Below are 21,021 nucleotides of genomic sequence, written 5' to 3' on the forward strand. Positions count from 1 at the left end.
TTGTCTTGATATGCTGTGATGTGTGTAGAGTCCTTCCTCAGGTGTCTATTGATTAATATTTAGTCTTTTGATTGGCTTTGTCTTCTCCCTGTTGATCTTAGTATAGTTAAAAAGGCGTGTAAACAGTCGTCTGTAGCCTATCTATGTAGCTTCTCCTAAATAAAACCAGGAAAAATAAAGGAAAATCTAAAGAAACAGAAATATCTCAAAGTAAACAACCCATACTAAGAAAAGTCTATTTAAAAAAGAAGAGGATAATCCCAGGGCAGTGTGGTCTGTGTTTCTAGTTATGTGCAGAGGGTTTCCCATGACATCTGTCCAGCTGTCTGTCTCTGTGGCGTTAGCTCTCTCCTCAACTGTAGCAATGTTAAATTATGTTTGTGCTTCAGCAGGTTTATCTGTGTATGTGTATGTGTGTGTGTGTGTGTGTGTGTGTGTGTTTCTACATTACAGTGTGTGTATTTCTATACTTATAAAGACCAAATATACTCACGAGGAAGTAAAGATGAGGTAAATTCTCCAAAGTGAGGGTAGACTGACAGTCCTCACTGATTTAAAGGTTTAGACTGAAGGTTAGGGTTACTACACAGAGAAAGAACTATAAGGGAGAAGGGTTGAGGTTGGGTGTTAGTGTCTGAGGCCCATATAAGTATAGTATGTCTGCCTGCGTGTGTGTGTGTGTGTGTGTGTTTGTGTGTGTGGTACATGCGGACGTTGTGGACTCAGCTGAAGGCCTCATCATCCGTGTCTTCAATTAGCACCTTTGTGTCCTTTTTCGATCTAGAAAAAAAGGATTTAAAATATTACATGATATCTATTTTTCGTATGTAGAATTATGACTTCAACAGTTATACTAAAGCCAAATCCTTAATATTTTCATCTTGAACAACAACAGACGTGAGGTGATCCTTTTCTTGGGGGGTGTTTATGATACCTTTTACCTTGAGTGCTTCCTGAAAAAAAAAACAACAACTCAACAAACATTATCAATTTTTTTGTTCACGTGATCCAGTGGTTCAGTTTTTTAGTTCTATTTTCTATGTTTTTTTTCTATGTTTAAGTCAAACATTGAGTCCATCGCTCCAACCTTGATGGATCACGATGGATGCATGATAAATCCAGGACCTGTATGCATTTATGGAAATGTATGAGCATATGAGCCTGATGTCAATGCCATGCGCTTTTCCTTACTGTGAGGAGGACAGTAGGGGGCGCCGGAGCGACAGGCTGTAGGACCTCTTCCAGGTCTTTTTGCCCGAGCGGTTTCGGACGCCGTCCTCCTGGTCCATCATCTGCTCCAGCAGCGTCTGGTCGTCAGCGTTGAGCGGCGCCACCGAGATATCCCTCACCGCACGAAACTCGCCGCAGTTATTCAGGTGCTCGTTCTCCAGGCGGAAGAAGTTCCACACAAAGCGCCTGCGGAGAGAGAAAGGTGAGGGTGCTGATGGGGCCGGCTGGTCTGCAGCTGCAGCACTGTGATGCCTGCGGAGATCCGGTGTCTCCGTCCTCTGTTCATATCCAGGTGTCTCTCGGTCGTTCAAACAGCTTTTTGAAAGGATACGAGTTCCTCGTCCTGCACAGCACCACGTGTGAGCGTCGGTGTGTGTGTGTGTGTGGGGGGGGGCAAAAAGGAAGCACGAGACCCACCTGAAGACCTCGAGAGGAGCCAGCACCGTGGCTACGATGTCGCCCACAGAGTGGATCTTGGTCATTGTAGTCAGCGAGATCTGGATCGTCCAGGCAAAACGCAGGATCACATCTTCTATTATGGCACAGTAGTAGTAGGCCTGAAGGAGGACATGGGATTAGGTAACTGTGTGTGTGTGTGTGTGTGTGTGTGCGTGCGTGCGTGCGTGCGTGCGCGATATGCATGGCACTTCTCTCAGACTCTACCTTGTGGGGGTAAACTATTTCTTCTCGGAGGAAAGTATTTTCTCCGGCTCCGCGGTCAAACAGACCCCAGTCCATACGCAGATCCCAGATCAGTGTGTACAGGGAGCTGATGGTCGAGAACGCGATCAGCAGGTAGAAGAACATGTCGGCGTCTGTATGTCCTTGTTCTGAACGCACAAACACAGCTCGTTTCAGATGACATTCACCCTTGAAATTCTTTTCTTTGCGTTAGTTTCAAAGTTGATTGCATGATGTGTTCAGATCTGACGTAAAAAGCTGAATCTCAAAGGTATCAGCGCAACTTTTCCAATAACACTTTGACCGCTAGAGGGAGCCCTCCTATCAAGAATACACTAGCAATGGCTTAATGTAATAGTTGTCCACAGGACAACTGTTACATTAAGAGTTTAATTCCCACTTACATCAGGACATTTTCCATCAAATACAAGATGACAACATTAAATTAAACACTATGTTGTAGGTTATTCACTTAGTGAGCCCAGAGCAAGCAGCTGGACTGGGAAGCGGAGCTTGAGGGACTCCACAAAAGCGATAAAACTTACAACAGTAGTTCCTTTTTTTCTGGTATTATAAAGGGAATCTATTCAAATATCACTACCTCTTTTTTTTGGAGTTGAGCTTATTACTGCAGTTACATACAGGAACTGAAAGAAAGTGTCCAGTGCAGTCACCGTGCAGTTCTGTCATGTTGATCCAAACTCGTTTTTCAGTGTTTCAACAAAAAGACATTTGTGTGTGTGTGTGTGTGTGTGTGTGTGTGTGTGTGTGTGTGTGAGTGAATCGTTCGAAGGTAACGCCAATGTTAGGGTACTAAGCTGTGTGTATATTATACTTAAATTATACTTAAATGATTAATTGATTGTCATAATTGTTGACAATTTTCTGTTGATAAACTAGTCAATTAATTGAGTAATCCGTGCAGCACTAAGTTGTTCATTCCTTATTTGATTCCATGTGGAGTGTTCTTATGATTAACCCCGTGTAAAATGTAAAGTATAATGAACTAGTAGTTCTGTTCTGCTCTCTTTGCCACACCTCATCATAAACAGACTTAATCATTCACTGACATGACGTTGAAGCAGCAGACCATGCTTATTGCCTGTTGGCTGTAATGATAGCAAAAAGGATTGTTGGTCAACCTGCCCTCAGCTTGTCGAGTATTAAACAAGCCTGGTGTTAGTTTACGTGTGTTTAATGTACTGCATATTGTCAGAGTGTGTAGACAGCAGGGCTCAGCATTGTGTGCGGGTCTATGCACAGTCGCTGTGGACGTGACTTGCTTGTTCCTCAAGCAGTATAAATCAGCACCTAGTGGCCTAACACAGTGATTCAGACAGACACAGAAAGCAGCCACCAGACAGGGACCAGCCTCGCTCCCATTTGTCATAATCACTGCTTCTCCCTGCTTAAGGCCAATGGGACGCCGGGGAGCAGAGTGGGGGACATTTCTACCAGAGAATTGCTGCTGCTGCTCTGTTAACTGCTGTGTCCATTGTGCCGTTTGCCTACTCAGCTGAGCAATGGGACGGAAGTACTCCCTGCGGCCACCCTGAGATTTCCCAGCCGTAGATTAAACGTAGTCCACGACAATAGTGTCTTTTCACAGGAAGATATCCACTGATGTGATTTCCACGGCTTGTAAAGTGTTGAAGTATTTAACCCTTCAGTTTCTGTGAAGGCTGATGTTTTTTCCCGCCTGGCTGGTTAACCACTGGGCCATTAACAGGTTAAACATGGTGAGATGGACATTGATTGGATGCTCAGGGGGGGCGCAGTGCAGCGCTGGTCACTGCGCCTCTCCCACACTAGTAGGATAGTAGTCTCTCTCTCTCTCTCTCTCTCTCTCTCTCTCTCACACACACACACACACAGCACACAGTACCTGTTGTTGTCCACAGGCACCCAAGAGGATAAACACTATTAAAGACAGAGCAAATCAGCAGGCTCATTTTATGCAACAGGCCCACTTCCTACTTTCATTCTCATCGAAAATGATTTGTACTCGTTAACGACGAGAACAAATCAGTCCCTGATATCAGCCATTTCTCATCTGTTGCCGTGGCAACCAAATCCATCAACAAAGAATCCTGCACCTGGAGACCACTCAGCCACAGGCAGTGGTGAAAAGTAACTAAGTGTATTTACTCAGGTTCTGTGCATGAGTATTTTTCATTTTCTGCTACTTTATACATCTACCTCACTGCATTTTTGAGGAGTTTTTTTTACTCCATTACATTTATCTACAGAATAAAGTTACTTGTTACTTTTCACCTTAAGATTTTACACTAAGACACATGTGATATGCTTTTAAAATACAGTGTATTGTTACAGACCTTTTTGGCTTGTGGCCCCTCATAGAAAAGCAGTGTCTATCTGGGGCCCTCTGTCTATGAGTTGTTAGCAGTTCCCCTTAAGAGTGATTTCCCCTCTAGACTTTGGTTTCACTTAAATAAGATTAGAGAAAAGACCAAAAAAAATGAACAACTATAAATTTGGCTAGCAGAACTACTTAGTTTGGTAACCACTGGACTGAACTATCTAAGTGTATATAAAGTCGTTAAAACTCCACTGCAACCAGCTGCAAACGTGAAATGCTAATGTATTATATGAAAATAATATCAGTCACGGAGGCTGATTTTTAAAAATGAGTACTTTTATTGTGGATACTTCAAGTACATTTTGCTGATATTACTTATTCAGTGGACTTCTTCATGTCCAGAGATATTGTTCACATGCACAGAGGATGCACCTTCATCAGATGGTTAACTCAGCCCGTGCCTGGGTCCTGATGTGAATATATGTGCTGTAGCAGGAGTCTGTTTGGCCTTAGCAGGGGTGAATTAGAGTTCAGGCAGGCAGAGAGAGAGATTTGACTCAGGAGTGTCTTTTATCTTCATTGGCTAACGTGTGTTTGAATGAGGGTGTGTTAGTGTGTGTGTTGCAATTCCTCTCCCGATAATGAATGAAGGGTCAGTACATGAAATGAAGTTATAAAAGCTGTCAGCTCTAGGCTCATCTCTATTCCAGCAGAGTCCAGAAGATGTGTTCAGCCCAGGGCTGGTAATTAAACATTTCTCTCCATCCCTCTTCTCCCTTCCTCCTCCTCTCTTTTCTACCATTATTTGTATTTTGATATCTATCAAATCTGAGAAGCACCATGCCTATCAGGTCAGTCCTCCTAAACCTCCGGTGCTGTTTTTGTTTTTACTCTCCCTCCATCTAATCTCTCATTTTTACCTCCCCCTACATGCTCCATCAGCTCTAAATTTACTGATCCTTTACTGCAGCTTGACACAATTCATTTCCAGCCCTCACCACCACACTTAACGACTCACAAAGACCAGCAGGAGTAATATTCCTCTTTTCTCAGGGTTATTGTTGCTGGAGTTTTTGATGTTGATGTTACAGATGGAGGGATGTCTTTAAAACCATCCATGAACTAACTTGACAGACACCTCTGCATTTCTCTTCATTCGTGATCTCTTATTTTGTAATTCACTCTGTGCGTTTTGTTTTCCCCCTATCTATCAGATGCTCGCACTAATCTTGTTTACCATGCAACATCCTGTTCTCCTACCTTTGCCTGTCCATGAGATAAATCCCAAGGGCTTGAATCAGCATTAGGCCTCTAACTCCCCCGCATCTAAAACAGCAATAAGTCTCAAGCCACTGTACATAAAGCAGAGTCCATATTGATATAACAAGTAGTATCTGCTTTATTTTACTGTAAGATACAGTATAAGGCCTTTCACTGTATCTTACAGGTTTTGGTAACTCTGCCTAAACCCGGAAACCATCCTATATCTCTGTGGCTACAGGCCTCTGAGCATCCGCTAAGATTACAGTTTCATGACAGTGTCCAATCAGTTCTTCACAGCACTGAATCGAACGTTTCTCTGAGGGGAGAACTCTGCTCCATTTGCTGCACCACATCTAAATGGTTCAACCTCAAATCCAAGATCGACACAACGCATTTTTGAAAAAGTTTGGGACTTTATTTTCCAAAACTGCATCACAGTTTGACCCATATATACCAGAGAGGAGACTGTGGCTAGTAAATTAACAGATTTAGATCTGCTGCAAACGGAAGCGCTGGACACTGCACAACACTCAGTCCTCTAACAGATAAACCCTAATTTATTTGTTGCATTTATGGTTTCAGTATTTTTGCTTTCCCGGAGCTAAATGTGGGCAGTTCCAGGAATGAGTGAGGCGGCGAGGCCGTGAGGTCACACAGTAGTCATCGGGGCTGCGATCGAGTTAGAAATGAAGGTGACACATCCCACACACAGACAGTGGGAGCTCTGCCAGATACTGACTGACAATCAAGCCACCTTTTACAGCTGGACCCAGTGGTGTGAACACGACACCACCCAGCTGTCTTCTCTGGCAGATGCTCGGAAATGCACGCAGACTGGGCATCATCTGTCCTGTGTGCACTCAGACTATAGCGAGCATCAGTGGTAAAGGCTTTTCTCATACCTGTAATTTGTACTTTTATTGCTTCGGAGGCTGTTTATGCATCATTTCCGTATTTGAATGCAGGATATTCTGACATCATCACAATCCACATGTGTGTGTGTGTTACTGTGTGTGCAAGTGTCTGTCCTCCCAACCTCATCCTTCACTTAACCAGCGATTGGTCTCGGCCTCCATAATCATGCGGGATGAACGACATCTTCATACAGAATAACACATGAAGAGAGGCCACTAATCTACGGGTCTAAGAGTTTCAGACCAGAGGAGGAACGAGGATATGGTTTAATGAACACCTTTCCTCCTGCACTGCATAAGAAAAGACATGTCTATCTGTTTGTGTGTCTGTCTCTCTCTCAAACGTATGTGTCTTGATTTGAATTTACATTGGAAAGGAATAAAGTCAAGCTGGGATGTAAGATTTAGTGGTTTGGGAGGGTGAAGATGAAGTTTCATAGCTGGCATTTTGCTGGCAAATAAATATATGAACTGGCATCTGACAAGATTTTAAATATGAGTGGCTGAAAAAAACTGCTTTGAAACGAATTGTGTGGCCAAATATCTGAGATGGAGAACTGAAACAAAAACGCTGAATGCTGAAGGGATGTTTTTATTGCCTGGGTGCTGTGGCTTTGAACATGAACTCCTTTGTGATACAGCCTCTGAATCAGAATAATTGCCGTCTAATTGTGAAGCTGTCAGAGGGAGAGTGACTTGACTTTTAATGGTAACCGCTCTCTCTTTTCCTCAGTTTTTCTCCTTCCAATCTTGTTTCTGATAGATCTCAAATGGGAGCATATATTTTTCTTTCCCTCTATTTTCCGATTTTGCTACTACTCCTCTGCTCCTGCCCTCAGATTAAATGCCATATTGCGAGAGCAGTACCTTGTTTATCCATGCCTGTGTTTGACAAACCTTTCCCATTTCCATTATAAAGCTCCAGGCACTGGCAAGGAAACCAAGGGCAAGTTGTAGCATTTGCACTCAATGTCACCTCCACTTTCTGAGCACACATATGACTTAATACAACAGCTCAAAAGCCTGTGTTTTGTTGACAAGCTCCTGTAGCACAGCAACACACAGATACTGCTGCTTTAGTTTGTAGATTTTCAGCCATCAGACTTATTTCTGTCTATTCTGGGTTCCTCTGTGATTCAAAGCTGTGATCTTACAGCACTGAAACTAACAGAAAATGGGTAACCATGTCTAATCAGCTCGCATCAAACTTACTTCCTGGGGTGCATGACACACAAAATAGACATGAGTCTATATACATTTCTGTGTCCTTTGTCCTACCTCTGTGTGTGGCGTAGAGCGCAGCGAAGGTGACAACAAAGAAGGTGGTAGAATATTTCCCGGCGTTCACCAGGTGAGGGAAGGCCCTCTTGGTGTCGCGATAGCGCCTCAGGCATTGGATGAAGCGGAACCAGGCGGGCAGACACTGGATGATGGCACGCAGACCGTACGAGTAGCTGTGACAGACGTAGTCATCAGGGTCTGGAATAGAAAAGAATAGTAGAAGATGATGTTATAATCTCATGCCCTTGTTCTCTCGCTCTCTCTTTTCTCTCCGCAATATCCACCCCACAGAAAAGCTCATCATTATGAGAGTCACATGGCGACCTCTGTGGCCAAACATATCCGTTCCATTAGCTCCATGTTAATTGGCTGCGTGGAGGCCAAGGTGTCACTGTTGGTGGAGTTGACGGACAGCAATTAAAACCTTGTTCCCATCACATTTCCTGACAGGACACTGTCTGGTACACTGTCAACTTAGCATGTCACATTTAGAAGATTTGTGTCTTTATCTACATGTTATGATGTGAGTTAAGAAGAAACACTATGATTACCATCAAACATTAAAACAAATTTATGGTATATATTCAAGCATCTGTTGTCTATACCATCTGTACCATCTGTAATGTTGCATTTCAGGATATTTTTTGTGTCTAAGTGTTGCTATTTACTGTATGTTTCTGGTGTTCCCACTTTCCACATGTATCATCTGTGTATATTTACTTCAGTTTTCTACATTTTCCATTTCAACAACCCCCTGAGAACAATTGTGAACTTTGTATAGAGCTGTTGTTTCTGTATGTAATGTGAATACAGGAGAGTACAATTTTCCAGTAAAGAAAAAAACCAAACACAATATTTACTCAAGACTACAAATGTTGCATGGTTGAGCTGCATTACTGTCAATGAGGCTACTTAATACAGAAGTAGTTCTGCCTATTCTTAAAGGATGTTGGAAAAAATGGTGAGTCTATAAAGAATTCAGCCCTTCTTTTTGATCGTTAGAGGCTGACACTAACACCTTCTGTTTTTGTGTTAAAAGAATAGGACAAATGTAGTCATTATTTTGGTTAGATTAAATTGGTAATGCATGATATGGTATTATATTTATACAGGAAATGAGAAACTTTATAGCCAAACACTGTGGGTCCAGAAATCATTACTTTTAGATGTTAAACAATAGTATTCAATTATTTTCATTTATTTTTTATAACAGTGATAGAGGGAAACAACAGACAGAGGTGCAGAAGACACAAAGTTTAAGATTAAGCCATTCTGATTTAATGTTTCACCTTTAAACTTGGGCAACAGGCCCTTGCTGTGGCTCCACTGCAGCTCAAAGATGTAGAAGCAGATGAGATACTCCAGGTCCATCAGAACAAACACCAGAGAGTTCAGCTGATCAGCCAGCCAGAAGTCTGCAAACTCCACGCGGTGAAATGGCGCTGTGAACACACGAAACTGGGAACAGACAAAGAGTGGAAAGGAGGAAGGTGAATGAAGAGGCAGACCAGTGACTTGTTAGAGTTAAGCATTACTTTTGTAGTAATAGTCATTCTAATCCCATTGAGTTAAATATACACCAGGAAGAGTATATAAAAGCATCTGAAAAATATTTGGTGCATTTCAGAGAACACCTTGACTGACCTCTATGCTACAACATTTACCTCAGATGTTACAGTAAATGTGGATTATGTGTCTGTAGTTTCAACGCTAGGACTGAAATAGTCTACAATTAATTAGTGTGCAACTGTTGCAGTACTTCAGTAGAGAAGAGCAAAGCAGGGAACAACCCTTTATTAAATGTGTAACACACAAAGGGATAAAGCCTCCAGACTACCTTATCAGCACACCACAGGACACCCCAATGAGTCACGCATGTATTTGTTGATTTGTGTGTAACTACTCACTGGTGTACAACAAAAGCACATGAAAAGACCTGGCAGTGTTCTGTGGCGTGAGTTGGTTTCTACGGGCGTGTTATTTGGGAAATGACTTTTGGCAGGAGCTCGGTTATCGACCACGCTCTGTAAAATGATACAACTTGCTCAACTCTTTCCATTTACCCCCCAGGCCACATGTGACATTCAGGAGCCACTGTATGCCTCTCTCCATGTATCCATGTACACTGTCAGATGCACAAACCCACACACGCTCTCCCTCCACTGCAAATGTCAAAGAATATTGATCTTCCTTTTTTTTTTTTTTTTTTTTTTCTCCACACAAATGTGCTTATTACATATTTCTCCTAACCTGTCAATCAAAGTCTGTATTGATCGAGTGGCCATCTCACCCATATCCGCTCTGTGTGGATGTCTCAAGGCTAAGCCTGCTGCAGTCATGTGGTTAGGTTTTCATTTCTTGAGCAAACACTAGTAATCAAGGTGCTACCTCTGCAGTTTGTCCTCTAATGAAATTTTTGTCTTCTGTCTGGTGTTTATTGTCTGAGGAAATTAGCACACCTGGAATGGATAGAATTTATAGCACTGCTTGGAAAGAAAACAAGATTGTTTGCTCCAATAAAACTACAATTTCTCCTGAAATATCCTTAATCAAGTATTGCTCATTCCATGAGGCTCTGTGAATGACAATCATGAAAACCAGCTCATATCAGCTCTAATTCTGTGTGGGTTGTTATGATTGTGCAGGGCCATTCAAGACTGAGGCTGATTATGGAGCCACACCAGTGGAGGATGGTTGAGGGAATGTTGATGAGGACTGTGGGGAGCTGTGAAAGAAAGGACAAGAATATGAGGAGGGGGTCTGCTGCTTTTGGGGGAGAGGCGGGGAAGTGAGGAGGGAGGGAGGAGGCCTGAAGTGTGAGGAGAAGAGGAGGGAGAGGAGGAGGGACAGAGGTGCTCAGGGCATCAGCATACTGATAGATCTGTGCCTGTAATGATTGCACAGTCACAGCCTCCAACTCCCCTGAGACGAGGCTGCATTCTATTATCCCTAAACCCCCCCTGCCCTCCGTCTCACAATCCCCCCTCCACACACACACACCCCACCCTCTCTCCCGCAGGCCGGTAGCACAGCTTAGACAAAGAACAGACTAACATAGCAAGGCTTTGTACACATGAGACTTGAGATAGATATCTGAATCGTACATGCATTCACTGTGAGAGACAGAGATACTCACACACACAAGCGCGCACACACACACACGATGCATATTTAAATTGTGTCAGCAGTATATTGCGGCAACAAAATACACTACTATAAAAAGACTAATAGCTGACACAAACTCATATTTAATTGGTTTCTTACAGCAACATTTTGTGTTGGTTTAGGATCATAATGCCAAAAATAAAAATGAACCTAGGAACTAGCACTAGGAAAAAGACCTCATAAGGTGCCTTATCCCACAGATATGGGGAAGGGCAGTCAAAACAAATCTAACTAAAGTCCCTTAAACTTAAGCAACCTACAGTATCACCTTATCTAGACTGTCTAGAGTCAGTATATTTCTATGGCAGTTTGAAGGATATTCTGCAAATAGAGCAAATTTTGTATCATGTGCTACAAAAAGCGATGGCCAAATTATTTAGAATGTTGCATCAATAAACATTTTTCTATATCTGGTTATGTTTTCTGTGAATTTTTGGGGCGTTTTAAGTTCAGAAATATGATTTTGGGTAAGGTCAGAGTTAAGTATCTTGTTAAAGTTGGGTTAAACTTTTGGTTTTGTGTACACTCCTACAAATAACCACCATTTTCTTGAATACAAATAACTACAAATTTCAAAGTAAAACTCACTCTTGCCCTCTCTGCCACAAGTCAGGTTACATTTGAGCTTTGCTGTACTTCTGTGTTGCAGGGATACCAAAATTAATCCTCAGCCCACATACCGAGCAGATATCCCACCCTGCCTCATGTCGCGTTTGCATTTTGTTCATTTTGTTAAAACGGTCCCTTTAAAGCATTACTTACTGCTGGCTCACAGTTGTTAACATTAGCCATTGTGTATCCATGAACCTTGACTGTTGGACTCAGTTATCCAGTTTGAATTACAAATCTAACTCCTGACAAAACACACCACTGTCAGACACATTTCAGATGCTCTTAGCGTGTATGATTAATGGACACCAAAGTTCAAATGGCATCCCTGTAATTCTTTCAAACAAAGCAAACTAAAGCAGCAGATGACTGAAAGAAAATGACTGAATAAATGGGTGGACTGACCAGCAGCTTGAGGAGCCAGAAACGTGATTTGTAGTAGCAGGTCTTGAAGGGGTTGATGAGGAAAAGCACCATGAAGCCATAAAGGATGAGAGGGTTGATCTGCATGGGGAGGTAGGTGTACTCTGAGTAGAGACAGGAGAGGATGCTGATACACCACAACACACCCAGGAAACCAGCGATCTGTAGCACAGAGAGAGGAAACAGAACAGACTGGCATTACAAGAAAGCTCTTTGGACACATAATCCCAATTAACAAGGTAACCTGCATAATGCAGTGCAAATTACTTTGAGTTTGTTATTTTCTATGGTATAAATAAAACCCTGTTGACATTAGGTATGTATTGTTTCTGCTGAATGAAATGTATTTCTTGAATCTGGATTACCCTAATGACTAAACAGTCTCATTCATTCCAATTGCATGTCTTAAAAATGCATTATCAATCTGAAAACAAAGCTGTCTTTCTTCATTACAGAGAAAAAGTTTATTTTTCGGAGGACTCAGCAAATCATTCCGTAACAGAAATAATTGTTTCCTTTGTTTCTTCATTCTGACCTCAAACAGGTGTTGGTGTGAGAGGTTGTTGCGGGGATTGATCTCGAAGATGAGAACATGGTTGACTCCAGCCTGTCTCCATCCATAAGTGTTAATGCCCAACAGGAAGAGGAACTGGATCAACAGGAAACCGCCCCGATAGATCCGAACCAGAGGCCACACGTTCTCGTAGCGGATAAACACAGCACCTGACAAAACCACGGTGGATTTTTTCTTTTTGAATATAAAACAGGAAAGCTTTGACTGTCTGCTTGATAACAAATCTGGGGAATAACAACAATGAAAGCCTGGTAGTCATGCTCCCTATTGACCTTAAACAAAAACTACCAAAACTACCAGTTATCTTTGACACATTACAAATTGTGGAGGACTCAAAAGGATATGACAAATGTATGAATACAAATGTTTATGTGACTTACCAGAGAGAACAAAGGCGATGGCAAGAATGATAAAGAGGCCGCAGTAGAGTCCAACACGAAAGGTTGTCCAGGCCAAAGCAGGCTGACCCAGAAGAAGTGGAATGCAGAAAAACATTATTAATAATGACACCTGAAAACTGTGTATATTAACAAATTCACAGATACTGTATATGCATTAGGATTCCAGTCATTTCCAAACTTCAGATAACACAAAACTTAATGTAACTACAACCTACAGACTGCATCTCCATAAAAAGCTGCTTTGGCTCCTTTCATCCGCTTGAATATATTTATTATCCACGTTTGTAGGGGAAATAAAGGGATCAATAGTCACAGCTTAATTCAAGTCGGACATGACAGTAATTAATGCAGTAATAACAATAGATATAACATAGGGGGGTAAAGTGCCACTAGCTTCAATTATTTCTGAAAGATATCCTGTCTGTTCAACAGTGGAAAGGCACTTATAAAATCAATAGTGAAGGCTCTCATGGTTTCTCTTGCTTTGTCTCTACCCATCCTCCTTCCTGTCTCTATACCTCTCATGACAAGCTTCTCACATTTTGTTTTTAACCTGTGTTCACCACCCTCAAAAAACAAGATTAGAGTAAGATAAATGCAAAGATTATCCTTGCTCGGATGTTCAAAGGCACAGATATCAAATTTTGTTCATAGGTAATTTAATATTGTGGAGATTTAGGAAATGACTTATGTGATAGAAAAAATATACACACATTTATTGTGTGTATATTTTGTCGATTTTTTAGTTCTTCTGTTTTGGTTTGCAGCCTCCCTGCCTCCTCTGAAAATTAATCGAACAACACAAACTGAAGAGGTAAAAAGCGTTGATATAACTGAACTGATCACTCTTCTGCATTTGCAGGCTGAAAGTAAACATTGCTTGAGACGTTAGGGTTAGCATGTCTGACCTGAGCTGCCCCGAGTGGGGGAACTCTCAACCTCTTCATGGCCTTCTGACGATCTCCTCCCTCCAGCTCTGTGGTGACGAGGGTCTGGAGACACAGACAACAAACATTTACTTACAGTGGTATGGTTTTACGTATGTGTTTAGTTGTCCACCGATATCTTTGTATTATAATGTGTTTGTGTGTGTTTCTCTGTTTTTGTGTGTGTGTCTGTGTGTGTTTTTGTGTGCGTGCGTTTGTGTGCGTGCGTGTGTTTGTGTCCACGTGATCATGCACCTCTGTCTCGGAAATGAGCTGTGTGATCTTCTTGCAGGTGTAGAAAGGAGCCACCTCCACGTGAGCAACACGCCAGTCGGCCCCACGAGGCGTGTCCAGGATCTTGTCATGTTTCTTCAGGATCTTACGGAAACCAGTGAAGTTCAGGTTCTGTAGACGGCCACAATGAAACAACCGTCACATATCAATACCAGACAGAGATACTGTAAGGTTTATTTATTCAAAACAAAGCACTGCAGCACAACACACATTTATTGAATATTGGTGATTATTTCTCTAAAGAATGCTTCCTTCCTCTGTTTGATACATTAATCAGCATTTCTTTGTGTGTGTGTGTGTGTGTGTGTGTGTGTGTGTGTGTGTGTGTGTGTGTGTGTGTGTGTGTGTGTGTGTGTGTGTGTGTGTGTGTGCGTGTGTGTTTGTGCTGAAACCTGGTAGTTCTGGAGCAGGATGAGGCTGAGGTAGAACTCGCTGAAGGCTAGCTTCAGGTCCTTGATGTTGTGGTGTTTGCAGCGCTCCTCCTGCGACAGGTGAAACATCGTCTTGCGTTTGCGCAGGCCGGGCGGTACGTTGCTCTCGCGGTGGGCGTCCAGTGAAGACTGCAGCTCATTCTGCAGCGTGGCAAAACGTCTCTGGGCTTCGGCAAGCTTTTCTACAGAGGGCAAGACAAGAAGATAAGTACTGCACTACATTCAACATATTGATACTGCGCATATCCACAGCATGAATAAGCTGCATAGGGGTAAATGCTGTTAAGCAAACAGTTCCTCATTCTGTTAGACTTGTGTTTTAACCATTATGCCTTCACTTTGGCTTTTGTCAGAGAAACTGCTGGTAAGAGATGTTAACTCCTCAGTTTGACATCGATGATCTTACAGAGGACAGGTTTCTGTAAGGAGCTACAGAGAAGGTGACAACTAAAAAAAAGGCCTTTTATACACTCCTCTCTTGTCTTCTCCTCTCCTCTCCCCGACTCTGTTCCAGGAAACAGAAACATAGAGGCTAGTAGGCTGAGCTGACATGTAAATGCTGCAGTGAGGAACCATTATCTGAGTCAGACATAGGTTAATAAACCCACACAGAGAGAAAGGGACGGAATCACACAGGGCCTGGGCAGTAACCTGCATTTCTATTGCACTTTTACCTACTTTTCTGACAGAGATTAGCCCTCCTTCTCCCACTACTTTTTCTTTTTTTTAACCAATCAGAAGTCATAAAAGGTTCAGTCACTCACCCATGATGCCCATATTTTGTCTTTCCCCATTATTTTCTCCTTTTCCTCATTTCCTCTTCTTTCTATTCTTACATGTATTGTGAGAAACCACTTGAGATGAACCACTTTTTAAAGCTCTGCTAAAAACAGAAGTACGGACTTGTTGACACTTTGCGAGAAGGGCTTTTTAGTCCAAATAGAACTACCATTAGGTTGCGTTATGCCATCAGTCTTTTGACTTAGCAGCTGCAAACCTCCAAGTCACACAGATGAAGATTTTTGCACATCCCTATTCATCATCCCCAACACACTGATCTATATTAACTGATATAAACTGATCAATAATGTCATGATTTGGTAAAGGATGTGTACTTAATGGTTAAATCAAAATTGTTACACTACTTATTCGCATTAAGTATATATATATATATATGGTTACTTCTTGTTTTGAGAAACTTGCAAGTCATGTCTGCTCCTGCTGTGACTTGCAAGGTCTTCCAGCTGAAGGGGAGAGCATTAAACAAACAGACCTGGAGTCACATGACTCACACTGATATTTCCTTGCAGTATTTTATGTGATAGCAGTCTGATAACAAACCCAATCTGACTTAGTTTGAGGCTTAGTCCCAGCCTGACAGTCTGGGGAACTGAGGCTCCAGTAGCAGCTCCTCTTGTCGTAAACTGAAAAAAACCCAGCAATGGTGATGTGGAGGGCTCACTGGTGACTTTCACGCTTTGTTGCTTTAACACACACCCACACACACATTTCCAGATCTCACACTACCTGCCTCACAGGAATGCCACGGTTTTTCTTTGACATCTTAATTCACCGTAATCCTTCTACTGGACTCGTACTGTCTGTCAAAACAATGCTTGGATGAACCCATGACAACAGCAGGAGGCATGAGAAAGTCAAGACCCTGACTGCCTGTCACAAGTAGGCTTGGATTAAAGCTGAGCATCTGGGAGTGCAGTGGCACTTCACAGCAGAGGACATGGCTGGACGGCTCATCTGTGTGGGGTTAATGAACCGGAAAGAGACAGGTGTTGGTGGTTGAGACTCTCAATGATGTGGGTTTAATCGAGAATATTAAAGAGCCTTTTGATCTTCCTCCTCTTTCAGAAACAGGGAGGCTGAAAGGATATTCTGTTGAACCAGCGGTCGGAAAAATTTCTTTTTGGTGTGTGTTTAAACCATGATGATGAAAGTGTTGTCCAACCGGTGGGATTTCAGCACAGCAGAATGGCTTTGAGAGGTCAAGGACCCCTTTCAAAGAGAGATACAGATGGAAAAAGCTATGTGGAGGCAAGTGTCTTATGTAAAGTCAGCACAGGATTTATCATCTCTCCAGTTGCTCTCTCTCACAACCTAACCGGCTTTTTCAAACAACCACACAGCCACACAAACACACACACACACACGCACACACGCACGCACGCACGCACGCACGCACGCACGCACGCACGCACGCACGCACACACACACACACACACAAACACACACACACACACACACACACACACACACACACTAACTGGCATCAGATAAAGCTTCCTGTCAGAAACAACTGTAATTCATTGCTTCACCCCCGTGTGTGTGGAGGATAAACAAGATGCATGAGCGCAGGAAAGAGACACTGATGTTTTCATGCACAACATTCAACCAACCTCACACCTCCGGTCTGCTGAGGAGACAATGACTCACTCACTGTGATACTGATGTGATCTGATTATGCTGTCAACATCACATGTCACATGTAGCACTGAATATATAAGAAATAACAACTAAGTGATTGTTTGGTTCTGTTCTCCTCTATTATTTTCTTTATCCTTTACTCATATAGACAGAAAAAAACATATACAGGTGGATCCAAAAATCAAAGGCCCTAAAACTATTATGGTTATTTAGATTTTAATATTGCAAAAAAGTGCTATTTGGCCCTATTATCACACCATAATATGCACACATTGTTCTGTCCAACAAAAATAAAGTACGTTGTCACTATCTGCATTACATAATGGATCAGGATAAAAAACTCAAGAGGTTCAAAGTTTCCTCAGTACTTCAGTAAATCACCCTCCTGCTAACAAGTTCTGTATTTATTTATACCCTGTTTATCTGCTGCTATAGTCATCCATCTGCCAGTACTCTGCCATCATTATGAGCTGGAACAATCTTGCCAGTCAGCCTTGGCCCTCTGTTGACCTACAGAGCCTGCAGTTCCAACAGACAGCCTCTAGAGGCTGTCTAAAGACTGTCTGTCTTTAGACAGCCAAACTCCCCCTAGAGCTGAAGTTCAAGAACAGAAGGCAACCCTCTGGTACCAGAATACCCGAATATATTATGGCCTCCATCTCATGTTACATGACACACATACCCCCTCGCTCCCTGAAATACACACAGGCAGGCCTGCTCACCTAAACATGACTACCACTGGCTACTTCAATCAAATGACCAAGATTAGACGCAATGTCATTTGGCACTGAAATAGGCAACACATCTCTCTTAAACTCAGTACACAGTAAACAAACTGTGCAAAAAACATTGTGCAATAACCTGTCATAGTATTTTAATCAGTGGTTTATACAAAGTATTAATATACACCTCATGCAAAATTGTTACAAGGCAAAAATAAGTTAAATTAAATTGAGGCCCAGATGCGGAAGAATTGTAGCAGAGCAAAATCGATCATACTCCGTAAGAGTTATTAAATTATGCTGATATTGCCTCGTTGTTATTACAGATGATTGATTAGCACAATCAGTACAACAGTTCCTCTGATACACTGCAGCTGGTTCAGTTACTTGATCTGAAAATGCTTTTCTTATTCTTATTAAGATTTGATAGGTCCACATCACTCAATAAATACCTGAATAGAATGTGTTGATTTTCAGGAGCTCCTTCTCACAGGTCTGGAAAAACCTTTCCTCAAACTTGGCGTAGTATCTCTTCACTGTGTCTTCATCTGTGACTAGACAAAGAAAAAAGAAAAACAGACAGAAATTGTGATTATCTGTTTGCCTCAGAAAACAAGTATATGTGTAAATATATGAAGTGTTGTTGCATATTTATATTTTTGGTCTACCCACTGACAGATGTTTTTTGTTTATGGTGCTCTTTTCTGGGATTCCCATTCATAAAGTTACACATGCCAAAGCATGGTTTATATTGTGGTGAGAGGGAATGAAGGATGAAGCCATGTCAAAGCTTTCTTGAAAGGATGATCCTGGTCCTGGATGTTCCTGTTCTCCCGCTATTTTTACAGTTTCTTAAAATGTTAGTTTACTGTCAAAAAAACATGCAACTGAGTAGATTTAATGTGAAAACCTTTGCTTAACAACAGTTCAAATAACTGTTGCATGATCTTAGTAATTAAGTTGGGAATTTAATGAAAAAGTCATCATGTGTATCAGTGAAGGAGTAGCTTCAATAGCAGTAATGAAAATGTTTAAATCCATAAGCATAAAATAAAAGCTAATAAAATTTTACCACAAAAAATAAATGTCATAATTGTGAATGATGTAGCCTACTATCAGTTAACAGGGTGTAAGCAATCACTAGATTGAGCTAAGGGGATATAAAGTTGGTGTTTATGTTGACATGAACTAACAGGTGTCCTAACCAACTCTGCCAGTCTCCAGAACTTATGCCTGTAGGTGTGCTCCTGTAGGGTTTCTATGTAACCGTGGCAAACAGACATCCATTCGGCGTTACAATTAGATCAGTGGCTTCCTCCCATCTCTCCTCTGTCTGACAAAACCCTGCATGTCTTTTTCAGGACCCGTCAATTCAATCAGCATTGATGCTCTGTCTCAAATAATCCTCTGCCTCATTCACAGCAGGCTACCTGACACCTGACAGAATGTAAAATGGGGACCACTGCTCAAGCCCAAATACTTTATATGGACGCACATGCACGCACGTAGGCATGCACGCACACACACAGATGCTCTAAACATGATTACTTCTCAGTTCAGTTCAATTTATATCAGTGGTTCTTTACCTGTATGTATCTTAAAATTACCTTAGAAAATACCAAAGTAATAACAAAACAATGTGACAATAATGAAAATCAAGCTAATAGTTCCCTGCAAGATCAGATACATTTATCATATATCATACAATGATTCATCTATAGCATGTACCTTTCGTATTATTTCCATAAGTATTGGAAATTCTCAACATTTAGACCTGCAGTGTCACCAGTACCTAAATGTGAAATTAAGATTTATTCCAATCAATATCCAGAGAGATGTGGGTTTTTCTGGATAATGGTTATATAGTGTCAGATCCAATGGTGATACCACCTCTTAAACATTAGCTATTATATAAAGGCAAACTGGGAGATGGTGAGGCTTTCTATTCAACACAGTAATAAGAAAGAGATGCCCCAGGCAGCAGCCTGTCAATATCACAGCTCCACTGAAACACAACCACACGAACACACGAACACAAACATACATTTGTAGCAGGGGTGTGTAAGCCTGTGATGAAAAGGTGAAAGATGTTCAACAAAGTCCAACAATTTTACAGGGAAAATAAATGAGAAACTGTCTCCACATCTATTAAGATAATCAATTATAAGTTAATTAAACAACCTTCTGCAGGTGAAAATGCTGCATAGCCTAAAGTATACCTTAGAAGGACAAATCCTGTGGAGCATGAGAAATTTCCTAAAGCAGATTTATGAGAACTGCTATAAAATACCCTTCACTCTATGTTTGCAAAATTCTTTGAGTGTATCAAAGTGGTACTCATTAAACATCCAAAGTAAGATCGTTACAGTAATAACAAAACCTGAAAAATGGGACTGCATACAGCTAACATTGCGTTATGAACAAACATGTAGTTTGCAAACAAGAGCAAACTTATAACCAGCACCAACAGTGTCTTTATCTGGGATAGAGAAGAGAAAGTCAGGAAAGAGAGAGACAGAGGACAAGGAAACAGAGCAGTTGTAGTAGTAGTAGATGGTGGTACAGATTTAGTGGTATGGACATACAAGAGTTCAAGTACAGAACAGGTAAAATGTAAAAGAAAATGATGTATATACTATATATAAAGAAAAGAAACGGGTAATGAAAACGGCCAATCCAGTACGGACCAGTACGGACCAGTCTGTAATTTGTCCAGTATGGACAAATTACTGTACCTGTTTGAACAGGTCACCTGCAGAGCTGTTGTAGTAGTAGTAGTGCCCTCCCCACTTAATGGAGAGGGCAAGAAAAGAAGGAGATAATCATGAAGTAGGGGAGGGAGATGAAAAAAGGAACTGAGTAGGCAGGAAAAAGCAATGAGGAAATAGGAGGAAAAGATTAATTTACTAAAAGAAGTTAAATGTGGAAAAAACTAAGAAGAAAGAGAGAAACGTAAGCAGATGGTCTCCAATCTGCCTCGCACTTCTGCCCAATTGCACAGTTCAGCTGCAGTCACAACTCTTTCAGCCCTATAACTGTGCAGAGCTCAGCCACCATCCAGATGACAGGCTGACTGGCTGGCTGCTGAAGATGGATGGATGACTGTCTGTATGGAGGGATGCAAGCTTAAACTGTTGACCCATCGGGTGGCTAGCAGGTCAGATGAATGACTGAGCATCTGGCTTGTCAGTGTGTCAGGACGGAATGACTAATGGTCCAATACGCTCCTTGAGTTATACCGGCACGTAAGCAGCAGACTGAGTTGTATTATAATTCTAAGTAAAAGGCTTTGCTGCTAATGAACACTTTGTATGAAAGAGCACTAAAGGATAGAGACACAGAATTGCG

The 21,021-nt window shown here is 41.7% G+C and overlaps 1 protein-coding gene across 2 annotated transcripts in view; it reads right to left on the reverse strand.

The window, feature by feature from the left end:
* Window positions 1-417: 417 nt before the first annotated feature.
* xpr1a (xenotropic and polytropic retrovirus receptor 1a) overlaps window positions 418-21,021 on the reverse strand; it is a 69,662-nt gene continuing 49,058 nt past the window's right edge. Inside the window, exons 3-15 of one of the 2 annotated variants that reach the window (XM_040129725.1) lie at window positions 18,126-18,227; window positions 14,474-14,694; window positions 14,043-14,192; window positions 13,770-13,853; window positions 12,841-12,922; window positions 12,422-12,609; window positions 11,869-12,048; window positions 8,979-9,147; window positions 7,687-7,887; window positions 1,894-2,060; window positions 1,648-1,787; window positions 1,192-1,416; window positions 418-780 (exon numbers count right to left, since the gene is read on the reverse strand). In XM_040129725.1, coding sequence (XP_039985659.1) covers window positions 723-780; window positions 1,192-1,416; window positions 1,648-1,787; window positions 1,894-2,060; window positions 7,687-7,887; window positions 8,979-9,147; window positions 11,869-12,048; window positions 12,422-12,609; window positions 12,841-12,922; window positions 13,770-13,853; window positions 14,043-14,192; window positions 14,474-14,694; window positions 18,126-18,227 — 1,967 coding nt within the window. In that variant the 3' untranslated portion in view covers window positions 418-722. Of the gene's footprint in view, window positions 781-1,191; window positions 1,417-1,647; window positions 1,788-1,893; window positions 2,061-4,534; window positions 4,740-7,686; window positions 7,888-8,978; window positions 9,148-11,868; window positions 12,049-12,421; window positions 12,610-12,840; window positions 12,923-13,769; window positions 13,854-14,042; window positions 14,193-14,473; window positions 14,695-18,125; window positions 18,228-21,021 lie in introns of those variants that run through there. The other variant, XM_040129726.1, reaches the window with a different exon arrangement.

Source organism: Xiphias gladius, chromosome 6 (genome assembly GCF_016859285.1).
Source record: "Xiphias gladius isolate SHS-SW01 ecotype Sanya breed wild chromosome 6, ASM1685928v1, whole genome shotgun sequence".
NCBI lineage: Eukaryota > Metazoa > Chordata > Actinopteri > Istiophoriformes > Xiphiidae > Xiphias > Xiphias gladius.